The sequence below is a fragment of the Leucoraja erinacea genome, chromosome 7 (assembly GCF_028641065.1).
Source record: "Leucoraja erinacea ecotype New England chromosome 7, Leri_hhj_1, whole genome shotgun sequence".
Taxonomy (NCBI): Eukaryota; Metazoa; Chordata; class Chondrichthyes; order Rajiformes; family Rajidae; genus Leucoraja; species Leucoraja erinaceus.
The window spans coordinates 26,150,325-26,174,438 of record NC_073383.1 but is presented as its reverse complement, the minus strand read 5'-3'; the positions used below and the strand labels follow the sequence as shown (position 1 = coordinate 26,174,438).

The following is a 24,114-nucleotide window of genomic DNA, read 5'->3' as shown; positions in this document are numbered from 1 at the left end:
TCAGTAATACGTCCCACAACAGTGGTGTCGTCCAGCGAACTTGATGATGGAGTTCGCACTATGAGCGGCTATGCAGTCATGAGTATAGAGTGAGTACAGCAGGGGGCTGAGCACGCAGCCTTGAGGTGCTCCCGTGCTGATTGTTATCGAGGCTGACACATTTCCACCAATACGAACAGTCTGTGGTCTGTGAATGAGGAAGTCAAGGATCCAATGGCAGAGGGATGCGCAGAGACCCAGTTCTGCAAGTTTGGTTACCAGCTTGGAAGGGTTGATTGTATTAAATGCCGAGCTATAATCAATAAATAACAGCCTGACATATGAGTTTTTGTTGTCCAAGTGGTCCAGAGCGGAGTGGAGAGCCAGCAAGATCACATCCACCTCTCAAAGCACTTCATCACCACTGGCGTTAGTGCCACTGGTCGTTAGTCATTGAGGCACGTCACCTTGTCCTTCTTGGGCACTGGTATAATTGATGCCCTTTTAAAGCATTCCCTTTAAATGGAACCTCAGACCTCAGAAGTGAGAGGTTGAAAATGTCCGTAAAAACTCCAGCCAGTTGGGCCGCACAGGTTTTTAGAACCCGACCGGGTATACCATCAGGACCAGGTGCTTTTCGAGGGTTCACCCCTCTGAATGATTTCCTGACGTCGGCCTCTGTGACTGTGACTGAAATACCATCACAGCGAATGGGGGCTCGGGAAGGCACATCAGTATTCTCCCTATCAAAGCGTGTGTAAAACGCATTGAGCTCGTCAGGGAGTGATGTTTCGCCGACATTTGAGCTGCCTCCTGATTTCGCCTTGAAGGAGGTGATTGCGTTCAGGCCCTGCCACAGCTGCCGAACATCTGTCTCATCCTCCAGCTTGGAGCAGAAGTTCCTTTTGGCCTTTTTGATGGCCTTACCAAGGTCGTATCTGGACTTCTTGTGGACCACTGTATCATCAGACATGAATGCCCGGTGTCTTCAGAAGAGTGCGGATGAGGCTTATGAAAGGAAAAGGCTTAGATATGTAGAGTTGGCAGCAGAAATGATTGAAAATGAAATGAAATGATTCAATTTATTGTCATTGTCAGTGTACAGTACAGAGACAACGAAATGCAGATAGCACAATGGGCTAAGAGTTCGGCTGGCGACCGGAAGGTAGCCGGTTCAAATCCCGCTTGGAGTGCATACTGTCGTTGTGTCCTTGGGCAAGACACTTCACCCACCTTTGCCTGTAATGGAATGTTACGGCGGCAGGCGCGGGCACACCGCGACGCCCTGTGTCTCCCTTTCAAGGGAGATGCTAAAAATGCATTTCGTTGTCTCTGTACTGTACACTGACAATGACAATAAATTGAATCATTTCATTTTTTTTTTTTGCCCCCTTCTTCTCGCCGCCGCCATGCCGACACGCTGCGCGCATCAATAACTAACAGGTGGAACCGTTGCGCTCGAGACCACAGATCACAATCATAGAGCTCCGCCCCCGCTCTATGATCTTTGCTCGAGACCAATCTCCGCGCGAGACCGTTTAGGGTCGAGCCGCTTCCTACCTCACGGGCGCTCGAACCCAACGATTCGTTGAGCAGCGAGGATGGAGAGCAAGAGTACGTCCAGTAGGGGTGGGTTGTAGAGGTTTCATAGCGAGATCGACCACGTCGCTATTTGGAGTGCTAGGAATTCGCAGACAGAGTTTGCGTCAGGCTGTAAAACAAATGTCAGAGCCAGCAGAGCAAGGCAGTAGGTGGATTTGGTGGAGAAGAAATAGTTGGGGGCAGAAAGGAAATGTATGACATGCAATATGTGTATTTCTGTAACTTTAGACTGTGCAAGTGTATCCCGGTCTTATGCAAGGGTGATATTTATGGTGTTACAAGCTTAATGATGGGCTAGGATTAGTGGAAGATAGGATGCAGGTGTTTAAGTAAGTAAGTAAGTTTATTGGCCAGGAATTCACATACAAGCATTTGTTAGCGTGAGCTAATTGGCTGTGGCATCCTTCAGTAGATACTGGTAGCGTAGGTGGTAAGAGCAGGTATTGAGGGGGGTTGTTCTGGGATGTCAGAACAAACTGTTGATCTTTCCCGAGGTGTCGGGGGCCTAACGCAACAAAACACCAATGAAGGGAGGTGCCCACTCGATAACCACAATGATATACTTGCCACTACAGGATTAGTTTTATTATTAAAGAGAATTAAAATTTAGGTAGCTGGGGGGGGGGGGGGGGGGTTTCGCATGTGGAGTCGTTTATTGTAAGTTGGTGTATTTAGTTCGATAATTGGTTTTGGGCTTGGTTTTCTTAGTTGAGCGCTTATCCTGGAGTTATGGCACAAGTACTTTGTGTTTTAATTGTAATTTTTCAAATGCTTCAAACTGGGAAAAGTGGACCATTAAAACAAGGTCACCTTTTCTGTGTGATCAATAGAAAGTTAGAAAAATAGGTGCAAGAGAAGGCCATTCGGCCCTTTGAGCCAGCACCGCCACTCAATATGATCATGGCTGATCATCTAAAATCAGTACCCCGTTCTTGTTTTCCCTCCCATATCCCTTGATACATTTAGCCCCAGGAGTGAAATCTAACTCTCTCTTGAAAACATCCAGTGAATTGGCCTCCACTGCCTTCTGTGGCAGATAATTCCACAGATTCACAACTCTCTGGGTGAAGAAATGTTTCCTCATCTCAGTCCTAAATACCCTACCCCTTATTTTTAAACTGTGAGTCCTGGTTCTGGACTCCCCCAACATCGGGAAAAAAATTCCTGCATCTAGCCTGTCCAATCCATTAGAATTTTATGTTTCTACTATAAGATCCCTCCTCATCCTAAATTCCAGTGAATATAAGCCCAGTCGACCCATTCTTTCATCAAATGCCAGTCCCACCATCCTGGGAATGAACCTGGTGAACCTACACTGCACTCCAACAAGAACAATAATGTCCTTCCTCAAATTAGGAGACCAAAATTCCACACAATATTCTAGGTGGAACCTACAACTGCTGTAGGACCTCCTTGCTCCTAAACTCAAATCGTCTCGCAATGAAGGCCAACATGCCATTAGCTCTCTTCACTGCCTGCTGTACCTGCAGGCTTACTTTCAGTGATGTACAAGCACACCCAGGTCTCATTGCACCTCCCCTTTTCCTAATCTGACACCATTCATATAATAACCTGCCTTCCTGTTCTTGCCACCAAAGTGGATAACCTTACATTTATCCACATTATACTGCATCTGCCATGCATGTGCTCACTCACCGAACCTATTCAAGTCACCCTGCAGCCTCATAGCATCCTCATCGCAGCTCACACTGCCACCCAGCTTTGTGTCATCTACAAACTTGGAAATGACACATTTAATTCTCTTGTCTAAATCGTTAATATATATTGTAAATAACTGGGGTCCCAGCACAGAGCCTTGCAGCACCCCACCAATCACTGTCTGCCATTCTGTAAAGGACCTGTTAATTCCTATTCTTTGCTTCCTGTCTGACAACCAGTTCTCTATCCATGTCAATTCCCTACACCCAATACCACGTGCTCTAATTTTGCACACTAATTTCTTGTGTGGGACCTTGTCAAAGACTTTTTGAAAGTCCAGATACACCACATGCACTGGCTCTCCCTAATCCATTCTACTTGTTACATCCTCAAAAATTCCAGAAGATTAGTCGGGCATGATTTCCCCTTCATAAATCCATGCTGACTTTGACCAATCCTGTCACTTCTTTCCTAATGTGCTGCTAAAACATCTTTAATAATAGACTCAAGCATCTTCTCTACTACCAATGTAAGGCTAACTGGTCTATAATTCCCTCTTTCTTAAAAAAGTGGAGTTACATTGGCTGCCTTCCAGTCCACAGGAACTGATCCACAGTCGAGAAAGCATTGGAAAATGATCATCCACGATTTCTAGGGCCACCTTGAGTTTTAGTCTTTTATAGTGTAAGTATGAAGTGACTGCTACAATGATAATAAATGCACCACATTAAATACTGTGGTATTAAAGCAGAAAACTAAAAATATTTAACTCGGTATCAATGATAGTGAATTTTTGAAATTAAGTACTGATTTCCAAGTATTAGCTCAATGTTATTCATCTCTAAAAGTTATTTAGAAGCAGAAGAGGAAAGAGCAGTTCCTGTCGCCCCATTACAGGAAGGATGAGGAGGCTTTGGAGAGCGCGCAGAAGAGGATTACTCAAATGCTGCCTGGATTAGAGGGTATTAGCTATAAGGAGAGGTTGAACAAACTTGGATTGCTTTCTCTGGAGCGTCGGAGGTTGAGGGGATCTGATAGAAATATATAAAATAATGAGAAGCATAGATATGGTAAATGGTCGGAAACTTTTTCCAGGGTGAAATATCAAAGACTTGGGCACAGAAACAGAGAGTGGTTGGTGCCTGGAACGTGATGCCAGGTGTGGTGGTGAATGCTGATGATAACAGCATTTAAGAGGTTTTTACATACATGGATATGCAGAAAATTGGTGTATATGCATCACATGCAGGCAGAGATTAATTTTAATGCATCATGTTCAGCATAGACATATTGATTAGTAGGGCATCAAGAGTTATGGGGAGAAGGATGTGGAGAGGAAGTTTCCACTAATGGGTGAGTCTAGGACTAGAGATCATAGCCTCAGAATCAAAGGACGTTCCTTTCGGAAGATGAGGAGGAATTGTTTTAGTCAGAGGGTGGTGAATCTGTGGAATTCTTTGTCACAGAAGGCTGTGGAGGCTGTCCTAAAGATATTTTTTAGACAGAGATAGATCCATCCGAGCACATCCCAGATGTCCTCATTCTTTAGGGAACAGGGATTCCCCTCTCGCATCATAGATGAGACCCTCACTCGTGTCTCCTCGGTACCCCACAGCTCTGCATTTGCTCCCCCACCCCCTAGTCGAAATAAAGACAGAGTACCCCCTAGTCCTTACCTTCCACCTCATCAGCCATCGCATGCAATACATAATCTTCATAAATGTTCGCCATCTCCAACGGGATCCCACCACTAGCCACATTTTCCCATTTCCACCCCTTTCTGCCTTCCGCAGAGATCGTTCCCTCCGCAACTCCCTGGTTAACTCCCACCCAAACTACTCCCTCCCCAGCTACCTTCCCCTGCAACCGCAGAAGATGCAACACCTGTCACTATACCTCCTCCCTTGACTCTGTCCAGCGACCCTGACAATCCTTTCAGGTTAGGCAGAGGTTCACTTGCACCTCCTGCAACCTCCTCTACTGTATCCATTTTTCAAGATGTGGACTCATACGTCGGCGAGACCAAACACAGACTGGGCGATCGTTTCACGGAACACTTTTGCTCAGCTCGCGTGAACCAACCTGATCTCCCGGTTGCTGGACACTTTAATTCTCCTTCCCATTCCAACACAGACCTTTCTGTCCTCAGTCTCCACCATTGTCATAGTGAGGCTGAACACAAATTGGCGAAACAGCATGTCATATTTCACTTGGACAGCTTACAGCCCAGTGGTCTGAAGAAGGATCTCGACCCGAAACGTCACCCATTCCTTCTATCCAGAGATGCTGCCTGTCCCTCTGAGTTACTCCAGCTTTTAATGTCTATCTTCGGTTTAAACCAGCATCTGCATTCCTTCTTACACACCAGTGGTATGAATATTGATTTCTCTCATTTTAGGTACCGCTGGCATTCGCTCTGTCTCTCTATCCCTCCGCCACTCAAGTCGCACTAGTTTCTCATTTTCACCCTACAAACAGCTTACAATGGCCTGTTTCCTTTAACATTGTTACTTTTTTGCATATTTCATTCATTGTTCTTTATCTCTCCACATCACTTCTATATCTCTCTTTTCCCTTATCCCTAACCAGTCTGAAGAAGGGTCTCGACCCAAAACATCACCCATTTCCTCTCTCCAGAGATTCTGCCTGCCCCGCTGAGTTACTCAAGCTTTTTGTGTCTATCGTTGGTTTAAACCAGCATCTGCAGTTCCTTCTTACACATAGATAGATTCTTGATTAGTACGGGTGTCAGGGATTATGGGGAGAAGGCAGGAGAATTTATGACATTGTGGGTTGAAGAGTCTATAGTGTTTTATATATCTGTGGGAGCAGGATATTTATTTTAAGGCTGTAGTTAACGCCAGTACTATACTATTAAGTTTTATGCCAACTCCTTTTGACTTACAATTTAATTTTAATGTGTTCTGCCAAAGAGCAAATATTTTTTAAAGGAACTTATGAATACATTCATAGTTTGTAAGAATTTAGTCATATTCTTAAAAGTTGCAATTCATACTCCAATGTTGTCAAATGCAAACACAAGCATTTTATTGGGATTATTTCAAACTTGGTTGGCCCTTTGGATTTTGCTAAACATTCTGCTTATATAAATTTGTTTTGTTCAAATTGTTTTGTTAAGCATTTTTCATACTGCATTGCTCAAACTGCAGAGTTCATCTGCTGTCTTTAAAGACCATAAAAATAGCAAAAGTATGTTATTTGACAAAATCATAATTGATATTTTTCGATCTTTCTTTCCTTCCCTATGCCTACATCCCTCATTTCCTTCAATGTGCAGAAATCTATCAACCTGTTTTAAATGTAATCAATTTCTCAGCTTCGACAGCCCTCTGTGATAGTGAATTTCAAAGGTTTCTCCTCATTTCAGTCTTAAATGACCCACCACTTACTTTTAGACTGATTTCTAGTTCCTGACTCCTTGGCTGGGAAACCTCCTCACATCTACCCCACAACGTTTATGCTTGAATAGTTACCTCCCTTCTAAATGCTAAAGAATAGAGGCCCAATCGCTCAATGCCTCTCTATCGGACACCCCTGCCATCCCAAGAATCAGCCTGGAGAGACCTTGCTGTATTTCATCCATAGCAACTTTGCCCTTGCACATTTCCAGAGCTTAGATCTTTACCTTATAAGTCCAACTTAAAACATCATTCAAAGCTGCAAGTATCTATTTTTTTTACAAGAAACTTATCCCTCAAGCATTTGTACATTTCTCTTTAATCACAGTCACATAGGTTTAAGGTAAGGGGGGATAGATTTAATAGGATCTTGAGGGGTAACTTTTTCACACAAAGAGCGGTGGGTGTATGGAATGAGCTGCCGAAGGAGGTAGCTGAGGCAAGTACTATCGCAGCGTTTCAGAAATGTTTAGATAGGTACATGGACAGCAACGGTTTAGAGGGATATGGGCCAAACGCAGGCAGATGGGATTAGTGTAGATGGGACGTGTTGATCGGTGTGGGCAAGATGGGCCGAAGAGCCTGTTTCCACGCTGTATGACGATATCTCTGTCACAGTCATATCTCTATGACAGTCATAGAGCGTGGAGATAAGACCTTCGGCCCAACTCGTTCATGCTGACCTAGATGTCCCATTTGCCTGTATTTGGCCCATATCTCTCTAAACCTTTCCTAAGAGTCTTAAAGTTTTTTATAAATAACAATTTGGAGTTTACCTAACATATTTGTATATTGATTCCTACCACCTACGAGCTCAAACTTTACATCTACAGTTGTACTGTTGTCGCCGATCAACTGGACTCTGACAACTTGCATTCATTTTCCAGACACACTTTATTTACTTGAGCACAAGGAGACCAGCACAGTCCCAGTTACTGTACTACTCCAAAATACCAATCACAACACTCAACTTTTTATACAGATTTTGACCCTTGAAATTGTGAGCACTTTCTAATTTCTTATCATCAATAATACGTTCTCAAAACATTAATATACAAATGCTATAACAATAATACAAGTAAACCTACATGTTATTTAATCCTTTATTTAATTTTCAATATCAAGAACCTTGTGGTGTGCGTCAAGGAATACCCATCCCAAAACATTGGGGTACGTCAATGAATACCTATCAGGAACATGATGTGCGTCAATGAATGCCTACAGGTTGTTGTGCTGTACAGCTATTAAACAAAGTTTTGTCATACAGCAGTTTCCACATTGTGCTGTACAACTATCTTAACCCTTGTTCATACTGCAGCTTCCACAGTACAAATGCAAGAGCAAATTATTTTCATTGTAAATAAGAGAGAAACCATCTAGGATGTATCAATCTTTATTTCCATCTTCATCTTCAGGACATTGTACCATTTTGTAAATGTGACAGCAAAATGTCCGATTTGCCAGTTGTTCTGTATGTATAATTGTATCTCTGTCGAAGAACAGTTGATGATTGTAGGTCTGGAAATGTAAAACAAAATTCCCATAAAACAGCATTTAGGAGCCAGTAGTTTTATTTTCTCAAGCCTCATAATGGTGTACCCAAATTGACCAGCTTTGATCGCAAGTCTGAGGTGAGCCAGCTGCATTAGTTTCCAGTGGGGAGAAATAAATCAGCTATATAGTTGGTTTCACTAGCTTTAGGTTTGTTAAAATAATGTTGATCAGGCTTCCTATTATTGATGCAATCCAGAAATCCTTGATCAGTTTCAACATGATTGGAATAAAAATAAAATTTGAGGGAAAAAGACAGCAGGTCAGGCCGCATTTGTGAAGGAGAAACTGTTAATGTTTCATGTGTGGGAATCCTTCATAAAATTAGTCTAGGTAGCAGAGACATGGAGGAGGCCAATGAGTGGAACACAGGAAACCTCCCTGACTACCTCTCTCTAATGTTATAGTAACTAGTAACTTTTTGTCTGCGCTATTTTTAATGTTGCAATATCTGTAAAATGTTGCATGGTCTGGCTTACTGATACATGCCCAGTAGGCCAGTCCACTCAAATGACATAAAAATAGCCAGTCCTGATATAAACAGAAACAAATAGTGGGTTATCTAAGGTCAGACAATTCAATACTGAGTCTTGCCCATTTGAAAGATGAGGTATTATTCCCGATCTTGTGCTGAGCTCTTTATAACAGTGCGGGAGGCCACAGGCAGAAGGGCAGGCAATATTACCCCAGGAACATTACTGTAGAGTGAGCGCAGGTGCTCTGCACAACAAATGCCCAACATGCATTTTCTCCAATTAGAGAATTGTGAACACTGAATGCAGTACACTAGTTTGGAAGAAATGCAACTGAATCACAATCTCACCTGTTTGGGTCCCTGATTGTAGTACTACAATGCCAATCCTTTTTGTCGTTTTCTTTCATTTGCATAGTCTGATCAGAGTCATTGAATTCTCAGCAAGAAAACAGGGCCTTTGGTCCAATTTGTCCATGCCAACTGAGTTTCCTACCCGAGCTAGAACTATTGGCATTTGGTCCATATCCCACTAAATCTTTTCTATTCTTGTTTGTGTCTAAATGCCTTTTAAACATTGCAATTGTACCCTTCTCTACCACTTCCACTAGCAGGTTGTTCTACATACTTACCACCCTCTGGAAAAATTCCCCCTCAGGTCTCCTCTAAATTTTCCCTTCTCATCTTAAATCTATGCTGTAGAATTTTAGAGTCCTCTAACTGGGAAAAAAGACTGGCTGTTCACCTTATTTATGCCCCTCAAGATTTTATATACCTCCATAAAGTCATCCCCTAGCCTTGTGTGTTCCGCTTAAAAAAAGTCCCAGCGTATACAGTTTCTCCTTATAAGCTCATGTCCCCGAGTCCACGTAATATCCTTGTGAATCTTTACTGCACCCTTTCAGCTTAATGTCATCTTTCCTTTAGCTCGGTGACCAAATCTCGCCAATATCTTGTACCTTTCAGCCTTCTTTAATCCAGGAAAAATAGATCTCACCTGTCTAATCTCTCTTTATAACTCAAGCCATCCAATCCAAGCAACTCCCTTGTCAGTCTTTGTTGCATCCTCCCTATCACATCTTTCCTAGTGTGTGACCAGAACTGCACACAATACTCAAAGTGCAGCCAAACCAATGATTTATACAACTGTAACATGACATCGTAACTCATTACTCAATGACTTAGCCAATGAAAGCAAACGTACCACATATTTTCTTCATAGGTATGTTGACACTTTCAGGGAACTGTGTACTTGTGCCCAGGTTTTCTCTGTCCCAAAAAATTCCCTTGGGCTCTGCCATTCACTGTGTATGTCTTATCATACCATAGTAACCATTCTATGTATGGTTTAACTTCTCAATATGCACCACCACACTTATCAGAGTTCAATTTCAGCTGCCATTCACTTGCCCACTTTCCTAATTATTCTTTATCCTGTTATAACCTTAGACAACCTTCTTAACTGCCCACTACACCACCAATTTTATGTAATCTACAAACTTACAAACCATGCCACCTACATTCTCATCCAAGTCAAGAGGCTCCATTAGTGATGCTCTGATCAGTTATGAAGAGGCATGTGAAAGTGCTTTTTCTCAGCTTTCAACGTATTTCTGATTGAGGAAGTGTTTTCCATCCAGGGTAACATGGTAATGAAGTTCAGTGGGTGGAGTACTACAAGTCTGACATGACTGTTTGTAAACTTTAACTAAAGTGCCAAAGAAACAAACCATTAAATCCGGTAACTCATTGCTGGTCATACTTACAATATCCCATGGTTCCTTTATTGGAACACTCTTAATTAATGTGCCAGTTTGGTTGTCGTAAAAATCGAGATGTGCGTTCCCTTCATTGTCTGTTGGAGCTACTGCCAAAACAGTCAACAGTTCAAGCTCATCTTCGTAGTCTACCATTTTAAAGGTCTTTCAAAAATGAAATAGTAATGATGAGAATTCATTCAAATTAAAATTCACTGATTATTTTAATAACACATATAATGGTGAGTGAGTGCCATTCACCAATATGAATTTAGATTGCTTTGTTGTATGAAAGCAAATGTTCAATGCCTTCTAATCTTATAATTTATCTCATTTTAATCTTCACTTATTTGCATAATTCAACTCGATTCATCTTTCTAACACAAGATCATGACTAGATATTTAACCTCTAGTTTTAAAATTAAACAATGATGGAGTATGATATGTCCATTGAAAAGGCTCAACATAACCTATGCTGAACTGATTATGTTATTCAGTGTTTTAACAGAAATAAAATATCCTATACATCAGGGGTCGGCAACCGACGGCCCCCGGGCCGAATGCGTCCCGTAACCCAAAATCATCCGGCCCGCAGGCGTATTTTTTTCCCGTAGTCATCTGGCCCGCAGACTTCCTTCATCTCCGGTACCTCCCAGACCCGAGGGGTCCAGGCGCGGTGACGCAAGGAGGCCTGCGATTGCGGAGCCGCCAAGCGCGAGCTCTGGCTGTACCACATCTTGCGCAATGCCGCTGGCACGACCGCGCACCTTCTGTGTCTGGGCTTCACTGTCGGGCTGTCAATAGACCGGGGACGAGTGAGTGCGAGTATTTTGAATCACCGCCTTCAGGACAGAAGCAAGGCAATGGTCCATAGGTACGCCGTGTTCGTGAATGCCCGTAACTAGGGGCCAGTGCTCCGGGTGGCATTCTCGAAGGGGCGGGATCTATGTGAACACGTGATTTGATGCACGTGTGTACACGTGGTGGATGTGGCCCGCCATCCGCTCACAGACATGCCACCCGGCCCCTATGCAGAACAAGGTTGCCGACACCTGCTGTACATGGTTGTTGAGCACGTAAATATTTCATTCAATTTAACCTCATGCAAAGACTAAGATTTGAAGTGCAATTTAGAAATATAAATTAAACAGCATTTCAAGGGCAATCAGCAACATGTGAATGCCAACATGCCGGTTTTGCTGCATTTTGGATATTTTAGATAAGTAAAGCCTTTTCCAACGTGTTGCTATCCCCCAAAGGCAAAATGATATCTTTGCATCCAAAGTTATGTGAGATTTATTTTTGTAATTTGCTGGTTCCTCCAATGGAAGTAACTAAACATCACCTTTGTATTGGCTTCTGAAAAGGTATGTAGGCCCAGGAACTGTATTAAGAAGATAGGTTAAACATGAAATTATATTATTCCAATGCATGTTTTGTACGCAGACCTGCTATTACAGAACTCTGTGAGATGGGAAGGTGTTATGTGCAATAAGACCATTCCTCTGTCATTGTCAAGTAAACAGGGCCAACCATGGAGGATAGATGCCTGGAAGAGGAGCACAGGGGTCATGGTGCAGTAATTGTGGGTCAGGTGCATTGGCAGGAGGTTAAGTTATGTAGAGGTCAGAATACGGCACCTTGGACAGAGAGTGTGGCCACTGAGGTCATGAGAGTCTGATGGAGCCCCTCAACAGGAGATATATTTTTAACAAAATGTACACTTAACGTAGATGTAAAAAATCTATTTTCAGAATTGGTGGACCATGTAGAACAGTTGGACTCATTGTAGAACATGTGGAATGTTGAATATAATGCTTGGCAATCGCATTTCTTGCACCAACTACAATTCTCTTCCCCGATTATTTAATTTATTTAATTAATTTATCATTTTCAGAAAGAAGTGCGTCTTGGGTGTAATAGATACATCAATCCTTACACTGGATTCACATCTGCAGACATTCTGCCTGAGAATCTTGAGTGCAGATTCACTCCACAGGGAGAGCTGATCTCTGAGCATCACACTATTTGCCTCCAATAACGTATTTAGTTGTTTTTAAGTAAGAGTCAGAACATGCATACTGCTAACAAGATGTTTTCATCTTGAATACAATAGTAGAATTGTAATAAATATTAGAATGATGTTTCTCAACGTGCCTTCAGAGGGATTGCATTGCCATATGCTTGTATTTCCAAATACTATATGAGTGAGAGGTAGACAAAGAGACACTATCATGAATGACATAAATCCATATCCATAATGGTGTTCAATTTCAGACAAAGCCAGAGTGCCATTGGAGACAAATGTTTAAACATTGATCAGTTTGACTGTGTGTTTCGCAAACAAATGATGATTCTGTTTTAATTGATATTTATCTGACATATTTAATATGTTTATAGTGCAGAATTCCCATTTAGGTTCAAGTAATATTACTCAATTTCATTCATCTCACACACTAGCCAGAAGAATATAAAAACTCTTTATATCTTGGATTTTCTTCAGAGTTGGAATCTGACTTGAATTTTGGCGAGTAAGGTAAAAGAAAGTCATTATTAAATGTTATTCTTTCTTTTTCTCTAAACTCTTAAACTAATTAACTTGTTCCACTGCAATCTATTTGCAGATCCCCATCAATGCCCATGGAACAGAAAAGTGAAAAATATCTAGGTTGTGGTAATTTGATTCAAGAAAGAATCAATTTCACATGAATAAATAAAGCAGAGGTCACTTTCATGTGGAAGTGGGCCTGAGGGAAGAATGGTTGATATTTGGAATAACGTGTAAACTATTCCATTGAAATGCCTGGCAGGTGACCAAGTCAGATTCAAATACAAATTCTCCTCCACATTAACAAATAGTTTGAAGAACTGCTCAGCAAGGGTAGGTAAAATATTTCCAGTGGGGTAATGTATTCCAATTCTACAATTACCTCGTACTGATCATCATCTAATTGAGAGCACTGTCTTTTCACAACCCGACCATAGGCTGTCACTGTTACCGAGTTCTCCACCTGGAAAGCAAGAAAAGTTAGAGAGAGAGAGAGACATTTTTTTTTTAAATGCATCAATCTTATCGTTCCAAAGCACCTTGCCATACAAACAGATGTAGCTTAATCCATCACACAGACCAGACTTCCCACTATTGACTCCATCTACACTTCATGCTGCCTCGGAAAAGCAGTCAACATAATCAAAGTCTTGTCCCACCCCGGTGATTTCTTCTTCTCCCTGTTCCAATTGCGCAGAAGGTACAGAAGGTTGAAAGCACATATTGCCAGACCAGGAAAATCTTCCTTTCTGTTATCAGGCTTCTGAATGGTCCTTCCAAAAGCTAGGGTACATTCCAATTCATGTCTACCCCATTGCGAACATTGGACTTTGTCTATGGAATTGATGTGATAAAATGCTGAGAATTATATTCTGCACTCTGTATCTTCCCCCTTGCTCTACCTATTGTACTGAGTTTGACGATTGTATTTATGATTAGTATTATCTGATCTGACTGGATAGCATGCAAAACAAACCTTTTCGCTGTACCTCAGTATAGTGAAAATAAAAAACCTAAATGACTTGAAACCAATTTTAGAATACTTTTTGTTTTATTTCCAAAATTTTACCAACTTTAGTCAGATATTTATTTCAACAGCATTGAACCCTCTGGTAAAACATCAGGCCATCAAAATGTAAACTACTTTTGTATAACTGGTGTAGAGTTTGATTGCATGATGCTTCCTAAGTGTACAATCGTGCTTTTGAATTACTGTCATGGCTTGCACACACGACTGACAACATGAATTTAGGAAATTTAGGAACCAAAACATCTTGCCTGGCTTTATTGGCTTGGCTATTGTTGGCTATGGGAAAGGAATTGCATAACTAGATTGTTATTCAGATTGCAATTCTTGTGCAGTCTGAGATGGATTAGTACTGCCTTATTCCCTTTTTGACATTGGGTGTAAAATTGTGCAGATTCGAGTTTCCATGTATTCCAGACAAATGCCCATTATTCCAATTTGGATTCATCTGAAGTACGGGTTTGTTATAAGGAAGGATAAGTGGTCCATAATAAAAAAACATTATGATATATCGGAGGCTCGTAGGAGTCCGGCCAAGAATCAGTCGGAACACAAAGTTGTGTGAACGAAATGTATTTATTATTATTACAGTGCTGCTCCCTACTCCTCAAATGGGCACGGGCATTGCCCGATCTAAAATACTCCTGAGGGTTGACCCCGTGACCTGCGCCTCGTGCCGCCACAGTACCCCCCCCCCGCGCACAGGGGACTTGCCCAATCTGGAATAATTCAACGGGATTCGGGACGGCGGGAGCCCGCGACGGGGAGGTTGAGCCACGTGTACTGGCTCGCTTAGGTCCAAATCGGCCGGCTTTAAACGAGCCACGGATAGTTTCTTGACGGCCTCCCATGTCCAAGACGAATGTTGTATGCCTGTGCCGCAGCACCCGAAAGGGATCTTCATAAGAGCGCTGCAAGGGCGACCTGTGGGCGTCGGCGCAGAAAGACGTACGGACAGTCCACCAGCGCTGGTGGAACATAGGGTGGGGCCACCCCATGACGAGACGTCGTGACGGGAGCCAGAGTGCCAACCCTCTCCTGCAAGTACACCAACACCGATGACGGCGGTTCCCGGGACCCATAAGCGACCGGGACAAACTCTCCGGGGACGGTGCGCGGAGCGCCATACACTAGTTCCACCGAGGATGATGACATATCCTCCTTGGGGGCAATCCGAATCCCCAACAGGACCCATGGCAACTCGTCCATCCACTCATGGCCCGTGAGGCGAGTCTTCAGGGTGTCCTTCAGATGGCAGTGGAACCGCTCCACCAACACATTCGACTGGGGATGGTACGTTGTCGAATGGTGGAGCTGCATCCGCAGCAGGCGGGCCATTGCGGACCACAGCTCAGAAGTGAACTGGGCACCCCAGGCTGATGTGATGTCCAGAGGAACCCCGAAGCGGGCAACCCAATTAGCCACGAGGGCACAAGCGCACGACCGGGCGGAAGTGTCCATTAGTGGGATGGTCTCCGGCCACCGCGTAAATGGTCCACCACCAGTTGGGATTTCAGGCTGGAAGGCAGCAACCCCACGATGTCCATGTGCACATAGTCAAACCGCCGGCGTGGCACTGCAAAATCCATGTCGCCCGAACGTGTCGATGTACGTTCGATGTCTGGCACGGAATGCACTCTCGGGCCCAGCGGCCAAATTGCTTCCACAGCCTGTGCCATATAAACCTCGCGGCCACCATAGCAACCGTGGCCCGGATAGACGGGTGGGCCAGCCCGTGGATGACATTGAACACGCGATGCGCCAGGCTGCCGGAACAACAGGCCGCGGCTGGCCCATGGACACGTCGCACAGGATGGAACCACCTGAGGGATCCAACGGCACATCCTCCAGAACCAAACCCGAGATCGCGGTGCGGTACAGCGGCATCTCTTCGTCCACCAGCTGCGCTGCAGCCAAGTCCGTGGTCCCTGCCTGCTTCAAAAATGCCTCCCCAGTTTGTCTGAAGGACCACCATCCGGTGGCTCTCACCTAGGTAGTCATGAAATGCTTTGAGAGGCTAGTCAAGAAACACATCTGCGCCTTCCTCCCTCGCAACATGGACCCGCTACAATTTGCATACCGTCTGAACAGATCCACGGATGATGCGGTCTCCCAGGTTCTGCACGCTGCTCTCTCTCACCTTGACAGCCAGAAGGGGGGCTATGTGAGGATGCTGTTCAGCCTTCAACATGATAATCCCCACCAGACTGGCTGAGAAGCTGCTGGAAGTGAGGCTCAACACCCCCCTGTGTACCTGGGTCCTGGACTTTCTCTCCACCTGGCCCCAGATAGTCAAGATGGGAGGAAATATATCGAAGTCCCTCACCCTGAGCACAGGATCCCCCCAGGGTTGCGTCCTCAGCCCCCTACTATACCCCTGTACACTGTGTGGCTAGGTTCAGCTCCAACTCTATAATCAAGTTTGCTGATGACACTGTGGTGGTGGGCCTGATCTCCGATAACGATGAGAAGGCCTACCGGAGGAGGTGGCTGATCTAGCACTCTGGTGTCAGGACAACAGCCTCCACTTGAATGTCAAAAAAACTAAGGAGCTGATCGTGGACTTTAGGAGGGCACAACATCCGAGGACGTACACACCATTGAAGATAAATGGGGATACTGTGGATAGGGTGAGCTGCTTTAAATACCTGGGAGTCCACATCTCAGAGGATCTGACATGGACATCACACGCTGCAGCACTGGTGAGTAAGGCAAGGCAGCGCCTTTACCACCTCAGGCAATTGAGGAAATTCAGAGTGTCTCTGAGGATCCTCCATTGCTTCTACTCAGTGCCTGTGGAAAGCATCTTGTCCGGAAACATTACAATTTGGTTTGGGAACAGCTCTGCCCAGGACAAGGCTCTGCAGAGAGTAGTGCGTTCGACCGAACACACTATGGGAACTACACTCGCCCCTCTGCAGCAATCATACATCAGAAGGTGCAACTCCCGAGCCAATAAGATCATGGGAGACCCCTTCCACCCCAGGAACGGACTGTTCCAGCTGTTACGGTCAGGCAAACGCCTCCGTGGCCATGCTGTGAAAACAGAGAGGATGAGAAGGAGTTTCTTCCCAGAGGCCATTATGACTGTAAAGTCCTAACTCACCAGGAACTAACTTTACTGTACCAATTTACTGGTGTGTGGCGTCTTTTTAAAATTGCTGTTTTTTCTTTTTTTCCCTCCCACAAATATGTAAATATGTGAATATGTGATTCTGTTCCATTCTGTTTTTTTGCACAATCCGAAAACACATTGCCACTTTTCATTTGCACTGCACATCTCGTATGTGTATGTGACGAATAAACTTGACTTGACTTCTCTATTCCGGACGCCGGGTTGAGAACGGCTGCGATCGCCTGGCGGGACAAGGCGTCCGCAACCAGGTTAGATTTACCGGCGATATGTTGGACTTCTGTTGTAAACTCTGAAATAGACGTTAGCTGGCGCTGCTGACGTGCGGACCAAGGATCTGAGACCTTAGCAAATGCGAAGGTGAAGGGCTTATGGTCCTTGAAGGCTACGAAATCCTGGCCCTCCAGGATATACCGAAATGCCGCAGCGCAAGGGGCAAGGCGAGCAACTCCCGGTCAAAAGCATTGTAGCGCTGTTCCGCAGGGTTCAGTTGGTGGTTGAAAAAGGCGAGAGGCTGCCATTAGCCGTTGACTGACTGCTCTAGAACGCCGCCGACCACAGAGTCCAAGGCATCCACGGTAAGGGCTCTAGGGGTTTCGGCCCGCGGATGTACGAACATTGTCGCCCGAGCCACGGCGACGCCGTCCCACTGCAAGTCGATGGCCCAGAGGCCTAATTGGCATTTGCCTGGGTTAAACACCAGGCCGTGTTCAATAAGGCGCTGGCACAATAAACGTAAGTGGGCGCAGTGCTCCTGCCGCGAGCGACTTGGGATGTCATCTAAATAAATGAAGAGGAAATCGAGCCCGCGCCCCACGGTGTGCATCAGGCGCTGAAAGGCCTGTGCGGCGTTCTTGAGGCCAAAGGGCATCCGCAGGAACTCAAAGAGGCTGAACGGGGTGATAATAGCCGTCTTCGGGATATCCTCCACTCGCACGGGGATCTGGTTATATCCCCGAACTAAATCAATTTTAGAAAATTGTTTAGCCCTGGCCAGATGCGCTGAGAAATCCTGAATGTGGGGAATGGGGTAACGGTCGGCGGTTGTTGCCTCGTTCAGGCGGCGATAGTCACCACAAGACCTCCAGCCCCCGGAGCCCTTCGGCATCATGTGCAGCGGGGAGGCCCATGGGCTGTTGGAGCCTGCATTTTCCGAAGTTTCGCCCTCGCTATCAGGAGCTTGTCAGGGGCAGGCCTGCGGGCATGGAGCTGTAGGCCCGATGTGAGAATATGGTGCATGACACCATGTCTCGGGCTGGCCGAGTCGAACTGCTGTCTGGAAACTTGGCCAGTTTCTGAGCATATATATTTTCCAGCGCCGCCACTGGGTTGTGGACTGGCGAGGTGGACGCAGTTGGGCGCAAGGAGATCTCCTCAAACGTCGAAGCGTGGACAAGGCGTTGCCCTCTCACGTCCACCAGGAGCGATTGCGCCCGCAAGAAATCTGCGCCCAGCAACAGCTGGGCCACGTCCGCAATCACTAATGGCCAGGTGAAGTGGCACACGCCAAAGATGATCGGGTTGGTGCGGCCGCCATAAGTGCGGATGGAACTGCAATTCGCAGCGGTTAAGGGGGGGGGCCCCCACTTACCAGCACGCGTGGGCAAACGGGAGGCAAAATGCTGAGCTCCGCCCCGGGGTCCACCAAGAACCTGAGCCCGAGCGCCGGTCCCAGGCATACAGGCGATGGATCGTGCCAACCACCGTGGTGACTTTCGGTGGCCGGCACTGGCGTTTCCCGGAAACGAACATAGTTGGCGGCATTGGCAGGCCACTGAACCCCAGCGCTGGTGGTAAAAGCACCACATCCTTTTTCCTGGATTTCCCGGCATCTGCGCAGCCTGTCTGGTCAGCGGCTCTGCGGACCCTCTGGTGGGCTTGGTCCTAGGCAGCTGTGCCTTCCAGGTCAGGTCCAGGATCTCCAGGCGCGATCCGGTCCAGGATCTCCAGCGCACCCACTTCCTGCTGGTCGGCCAGCCACAGCTCGTCGGCGCGTGCCGCTAGCTTCAGAGGATCTTCGAAGCTCTGCCCCAGAGCTGCCAGCGGATGTCGCGTGGCAACTGCTGCAAAAAGGTAAATTCGAACAGAGGCAGGGCTGGTGGTCGCCCATGAGCGTCAGCATCTCGCTGATGAGGGCCGAGGGCTTCCGGTCGCCAAGCCTGCCAATGTTGAGTACCCGATACACTCTCTCCATTCGGCTCGGCCCGAAGATCCAGAGCAGCAGCTCCTTGGGGCCTGTATGCTTCCCCACCACTGGTGGATTATCCAGGTAAGGCATGACCCGATCGACCGTTTCCGGTCGAGAGTGCTTACCACGTAATGATAACTGGTCTCGTTGACCGTTATGCCGCGGATGTGGAACTGATACTCGGCCTGTCGGAATCATACCCCCAGCTGCGAGGTCCAAAATGTAGGCAGTTTCAGGGCGACCGCATTGAGTTCGGCCTCGAAGGCGACAACGATGGGTTGCATTTTTTTCCGGAATTTTTTTCTCCAGGATTACACTCCTGGACGTTGGGGTCACTAGTATAGTGGCGATTCGCAGGAGTCCAGCCAAGAATCAGTCGGAACACAAGTTATGTGAACGAAACGTATTTATTATTATTACAGTGCTGCTCCCTACTCCTCAAATGGGCACGGGCATTGCCCGACTTTAAATACCCCGAAGGGTCAACCCCGTGACCTGCGCCTCCCACACCGAGACACCTAACTCCTCCCTCCAGAGCCGAGGGTTCGCTCTGCCCGTGGCCTACCACCAGGTGCCGCCACAATGACTTTCTTACTCTGACACATGAAATTAATTAAGTAAAATGAAATTTAAAATAGCTGACACTTCAAGAATAGCTAAATCAATTTTATTGTCTCTTAATTTGGTATCACAGTTGCTAAATAAAGTTATTGTTAATTGGTTCATTAAACATTTTTTTATTGCTTAACTAATAAATGTTTGCAAAATTCCCTGCAATCACTACCTCAAACCCCAAGCATTACACTTGCAAAAGAGATTTGGCCAGGAGTTCCCCAATTCCTGCCTTCCCAACCAGCATCTATCAAAGGGAGCTTGGTCATTGGGTACCACTGTGAACATGAACACAAAATGCCCTTTTTGCATTATTTATCCCACCCTTTCATTTCCTTGCATCTGCTAAAAGATTAACGATTTAATTTGACTTTCCAGATAAAGATTTAAAATCTCTAAAAGAGGGTCTGTGCAATCCGAAGCATTCCCACGCAGCCTATATTCAGTGATATCTATTTTCAAAAATCCAAGCGTATTAATATTGCATCTCAAAATATTATACACAAAAATAAATGTGCCCACCCTGACCAGCAGTCTGCCAATATAACACCTTGAAAAGACAAACACAATAAAAAAAAATATATTTCCCCATTGCCTGACGTTTGGCTAAGTATAGAGACAAAGAAACCTATACGCACTACAAACAGACATACAGAGGCACAGGAAACCTGAATAAAATGGTGGCACTTGCAATCTGAAGGGAAGTCAACATCTCCTTGAATTTCCCATCCATCCTTTTCCAATCTTAAAATGGAAGAATTTGACTAGTGATACATCATGCAAACAGGCCCTTCAGCCCACTGAGTCCAGGCCGACCATCCATCACCTATTCACACGAGTTCTATATTATCCCGCTTTCCATTCCCTACAAACTAGGGGCAATTTACAGAGGCCAGTTAGCCGACAACCCCGCATGTCTTTGAGATGTGGGAGGAAAACATTTACCTTTCTTTCTCTTTTAGATAAAATTGTGAATGCTTGTAAAACCTGCCATCTTTGCTTATCTTCAGATTTTTCAATCAGCTGCAACATACTAAGGAACATAATGTTAACACATCAATGATGTATTACATAAAGGTGAACATACTGTGGAACATATCTCCTTTAGAATGTAAAAGAAATGCATCAAAATCTCGATTTGATATTCTTCAATAGCATTTTTCCAAATATAGATTACATTTAAAAATTCATAATACGTTACTAATAAATCAGTGACAACCATCAGATGGTGGATTAAGATAAAATATCTTAAAATCATAATGCACGTCTTTCCGGATTTTTAATTTAACTGTCATTTGTTTCTTCTTCTGACGGTAGCTATTCCAAGGGTGCTAGGTATAACACTGCATGGGTCTGCTAATACGTTGATCACCAACAATTTTACATTCCTGTTAGGTCTGCTTATTTAAGAAATCTGGAAATGTAATTCTCCTTGATATATCTAATTACATTCACTTTTATCACAATTATCCCATGATTATTATTTGTAATCTCCAAACTAGTTCCAAATAATCACATTAGTATTGTTCAAATTTGTGTTAGGTTTCTCTTTATTGTATCCTTCAGGAGGCTATTATTTGCTACAAATCTTCCCCAACTCATTTTCCACAACCTATTTATAAAAGATAATCCGAGACTTGCTCCATTGAAATTGATAATGAACTCACATGCTGATGAACTATATAAACTTACTTAATTTGTGTCGGTCCAATGTGCATGATCCTTCCAGAATCATCTGGATGGAAATATATCCAATCAGTTTCCAAAGAAGAATATTGCATCTCTTGAATTCCATTCTCTGCCTAACTGGATAAAAGTACATTTGACAACTTAAATCTTGGATTATGTTCAATCAAAAAGGGTAAGTCAGAACACAAAAGATTTTCAGCTTTGCAATGAGAGACAAAACAAACTTTTGACTAATTTTTTCACTATATTCTTTTATTTCGGTATTTGAATTCCCAGTGTTCAATGTCTTTCTGTAATTGTACATTTCATGTATACAATTATTATTTCCCATTCACATAACTAGCAACAAAACCTCATAAACTGTCATATCCCTGTGCTAGCAGAAGAGAAACAATGTGAAACAGAGTACAATTCTCATTTATTCTTCTGAATGTAGCAGTATGTAGACATTGGCCAGTTTTGGAGAAGGGATATGAGGTTCAAGAAAACCAATGATTTAATCTACGGAATTCCAAGTCATTGCGGGTTTCATTTGAGTCAAAAAGTTAAGCCTTTGCAAAATCCTAGCAAAGTATGGAATACTTTGCCCCCAATATTTTTATAGCTTCGCATAGAATTTGGTATTGTGGCATACTAGATGTTTTACACATTAAGAATGTGAGATGCAAGGCATTTCTGTAGCCTACTTTGAAGAGATTGTTAAGCAGTTATATTGTATGAGATGTATGATCTTCAGAAAACATTCAACAAGATGTTTCACAAGGTTATTGAAATATATTCAAGATGGGTAAATATTTGCAATAAGAAAAGCAAATTGTTTACCAAAGAGAATATAGGAAGCTTGAATAAGATGATTTTGTTTGGACTGGGTACAGTTTGAAGTGACACACTTCAGGGTTAGTTTGAGTTAATTTTTCAGACTTTTATGTCAGGTCGGGGGGAGTTCCCTCCGCCACGGGTACCATGTAATCTCGTGCTACCTGCTCCATGGTCGAATAGTCGGCGATTAAACAGTCTCCCCACCTGGTTTGCCAGATGAGGATGTGGCTGTGGATCCCCAGTAGGACCAAAACCAAGACCTGTCAAAGGACGGATGAGCTCCTAGCGAGCCAATGGCCATCCACACTTTAGTAGAAGTTGCGATCACTGTCGTACATAACATTGTAAGGAAGTAAGGTCTTGGTACATATAGATAATTTGAAGCAAGTCCAGAGAAAAAGGTGCCAACAGAACAAAATGAGCAAGTTTGGTAAACAGAATGTAAAAGACTTAAATGGCAATGCAGTTGATATAAATATGTTGGCATGTGACAATTGAAATCTCATGCAGTTTATATTTGAAAGAAAAGCATGAATGGAAATGTACAATTTCAGAAAGACATTGAATAGTGTGGATTCAAACACAGTATGGAATAAATGTTAAACCAGTAAAAAGACAACGTAACAGAACTTCAGAATTTTTAGGCCAGGTGCATTTTGACCAGTAAATGTAAACCAGTTCCTTGTGTCTTCATATAGAAAAGAAATGGTTATAGGCTAGATCATAATTAGAAAACTGTGTGGAGTCTTTGGCATCCCAAATTAAAAAATTCCAGTGCAAAAATTGTTCACTAAGATTCAGAATTTTTTTTAAGTGTACGCACAGAAATATGTCATATGACTATAAGTGATTTGCCAGATTCATTTATAAAATAAGGACATGCGACTCCACAGTTGAGGGAAACATAGACTAGGATAAATTGAAAATTACCACCAATGAGAAAGAACAATTAAAATAAATGTTCTTAGTCAGGGCTGGTGTAAATGCTTTCCAAACGAGAATGATCAAGTCAACCATTGTATTTTTTTAGAATGAAAATTGGAAGCCAATAAATATAAAAGAAAACAGATGGGACCAAGATTAATTTCGAATTGTTCCAATAAACTGCAAGTGAAGATGAGTTGGATTGAACAACTCTCTGGTGTAATTTCTTTCAAATTTATAATATTCACAAAATACAGTTATGTTCATAAAGTGATACAGTGTGGAAACAGATCCTTCGGCCCAACTTGCCCACACCGGCATTTTGAAAGGTAAATGTTAGGAATTCAAAAGAAAAATAAACTGCAGATACTGGAAATCTAAAAATGTGTCGGTAATAGTCAGCAGGTCAGATATTAACCGTGGAGAGAAAATTAAGTGACCTTGACAAAAATTAGGAAATAAACGTATTGAAAGTTGCAGAAGGGGATGGGGAGATAGAACAAAATTAATGTTGGTGATACAATGGTGGTCATGACTGAAATAGTGGAGGTTTGAAGGCGAATAAAGGTTTGTTAAACATAGTTGATTTGTCTGGAAGAGATGCGGGAAGAAGGAGCAGCATGTTGTGCGGCAGTTAGTGTTGCTGCCTCGTAGCTCCAGCGTTCTGGGGGCAAACCTGACCACGGATGTTGCCTGCACGGAGCTTACACTTCCCGTAACCACATGCATTATTGC

The 24,114-nt window shown here is 43.9% G+C and overlaps 2 protein-coding genes across 6 annotated transcripts in view; one reads left to right on the top strand and one right to left on the bottom strand.

Moving 5' to 3' along the window:
* Positions 1 to 24,114, top strand: part of mettl8 (methyltransferase 8, methylcytidine) — a 94,090-nt gene that overhangs the window by 19,772 nt on the left and 50,204 nt on the right. The window contains exon 1 of one of the 4 annotated variants that reach the window (XM_055638037.1): positions 19,203 to 19,220. The exons of the other annotated variants lie outside the window; for them this stretch is intronic. The gene's annotated coding sequence lies outside the window, so the exon portion shown is untranslated. Of the gene's footprint in view, positions 1 to 19,202; positions 19,221 to 24,114 lie in introns of those variants that run through there. 4 annotated transcript variants of the gene reach the window in all.
* dcaf17 (ddb1 and cul4 associated factor 17) overlaps positions 7,749 to 24,114 on the bottom strand; it is a 37,465-nt gene continuing 21,099 nt past the window's right edge. For both annotated transcript variants that reach the window (XM_055638030.1, XM_055638031.1), the window contains 5 exons: positions 21,640 to 21,749; positions 20,893 to 20,980; positions 13,370 to 13,450; positions 10,449 to 10,604; positions 7,749 to 8,177 (listed from right to left, as the gene is read on the bottom strand). In XM_055638030.1, the coding sequence (XP_055494005.1) occupies positions 8,046 to 8,177; positions 10,449 to 10,604; positions 13,370 to 13,450; positions 20,893 to 20,980; positions 21,640 to 21,749 (567 nt within the window). In that variant the 3' untranslated portion in view covers positions 7,749 to 8,045. The remainder of the gene's footprint in view (positions 8,178 to 10,448; positions 10,605 to 13,369; positions 13,451 to 20,892; positions 20,981 to 21,639; positions 21,750 to 24,114) is intronic.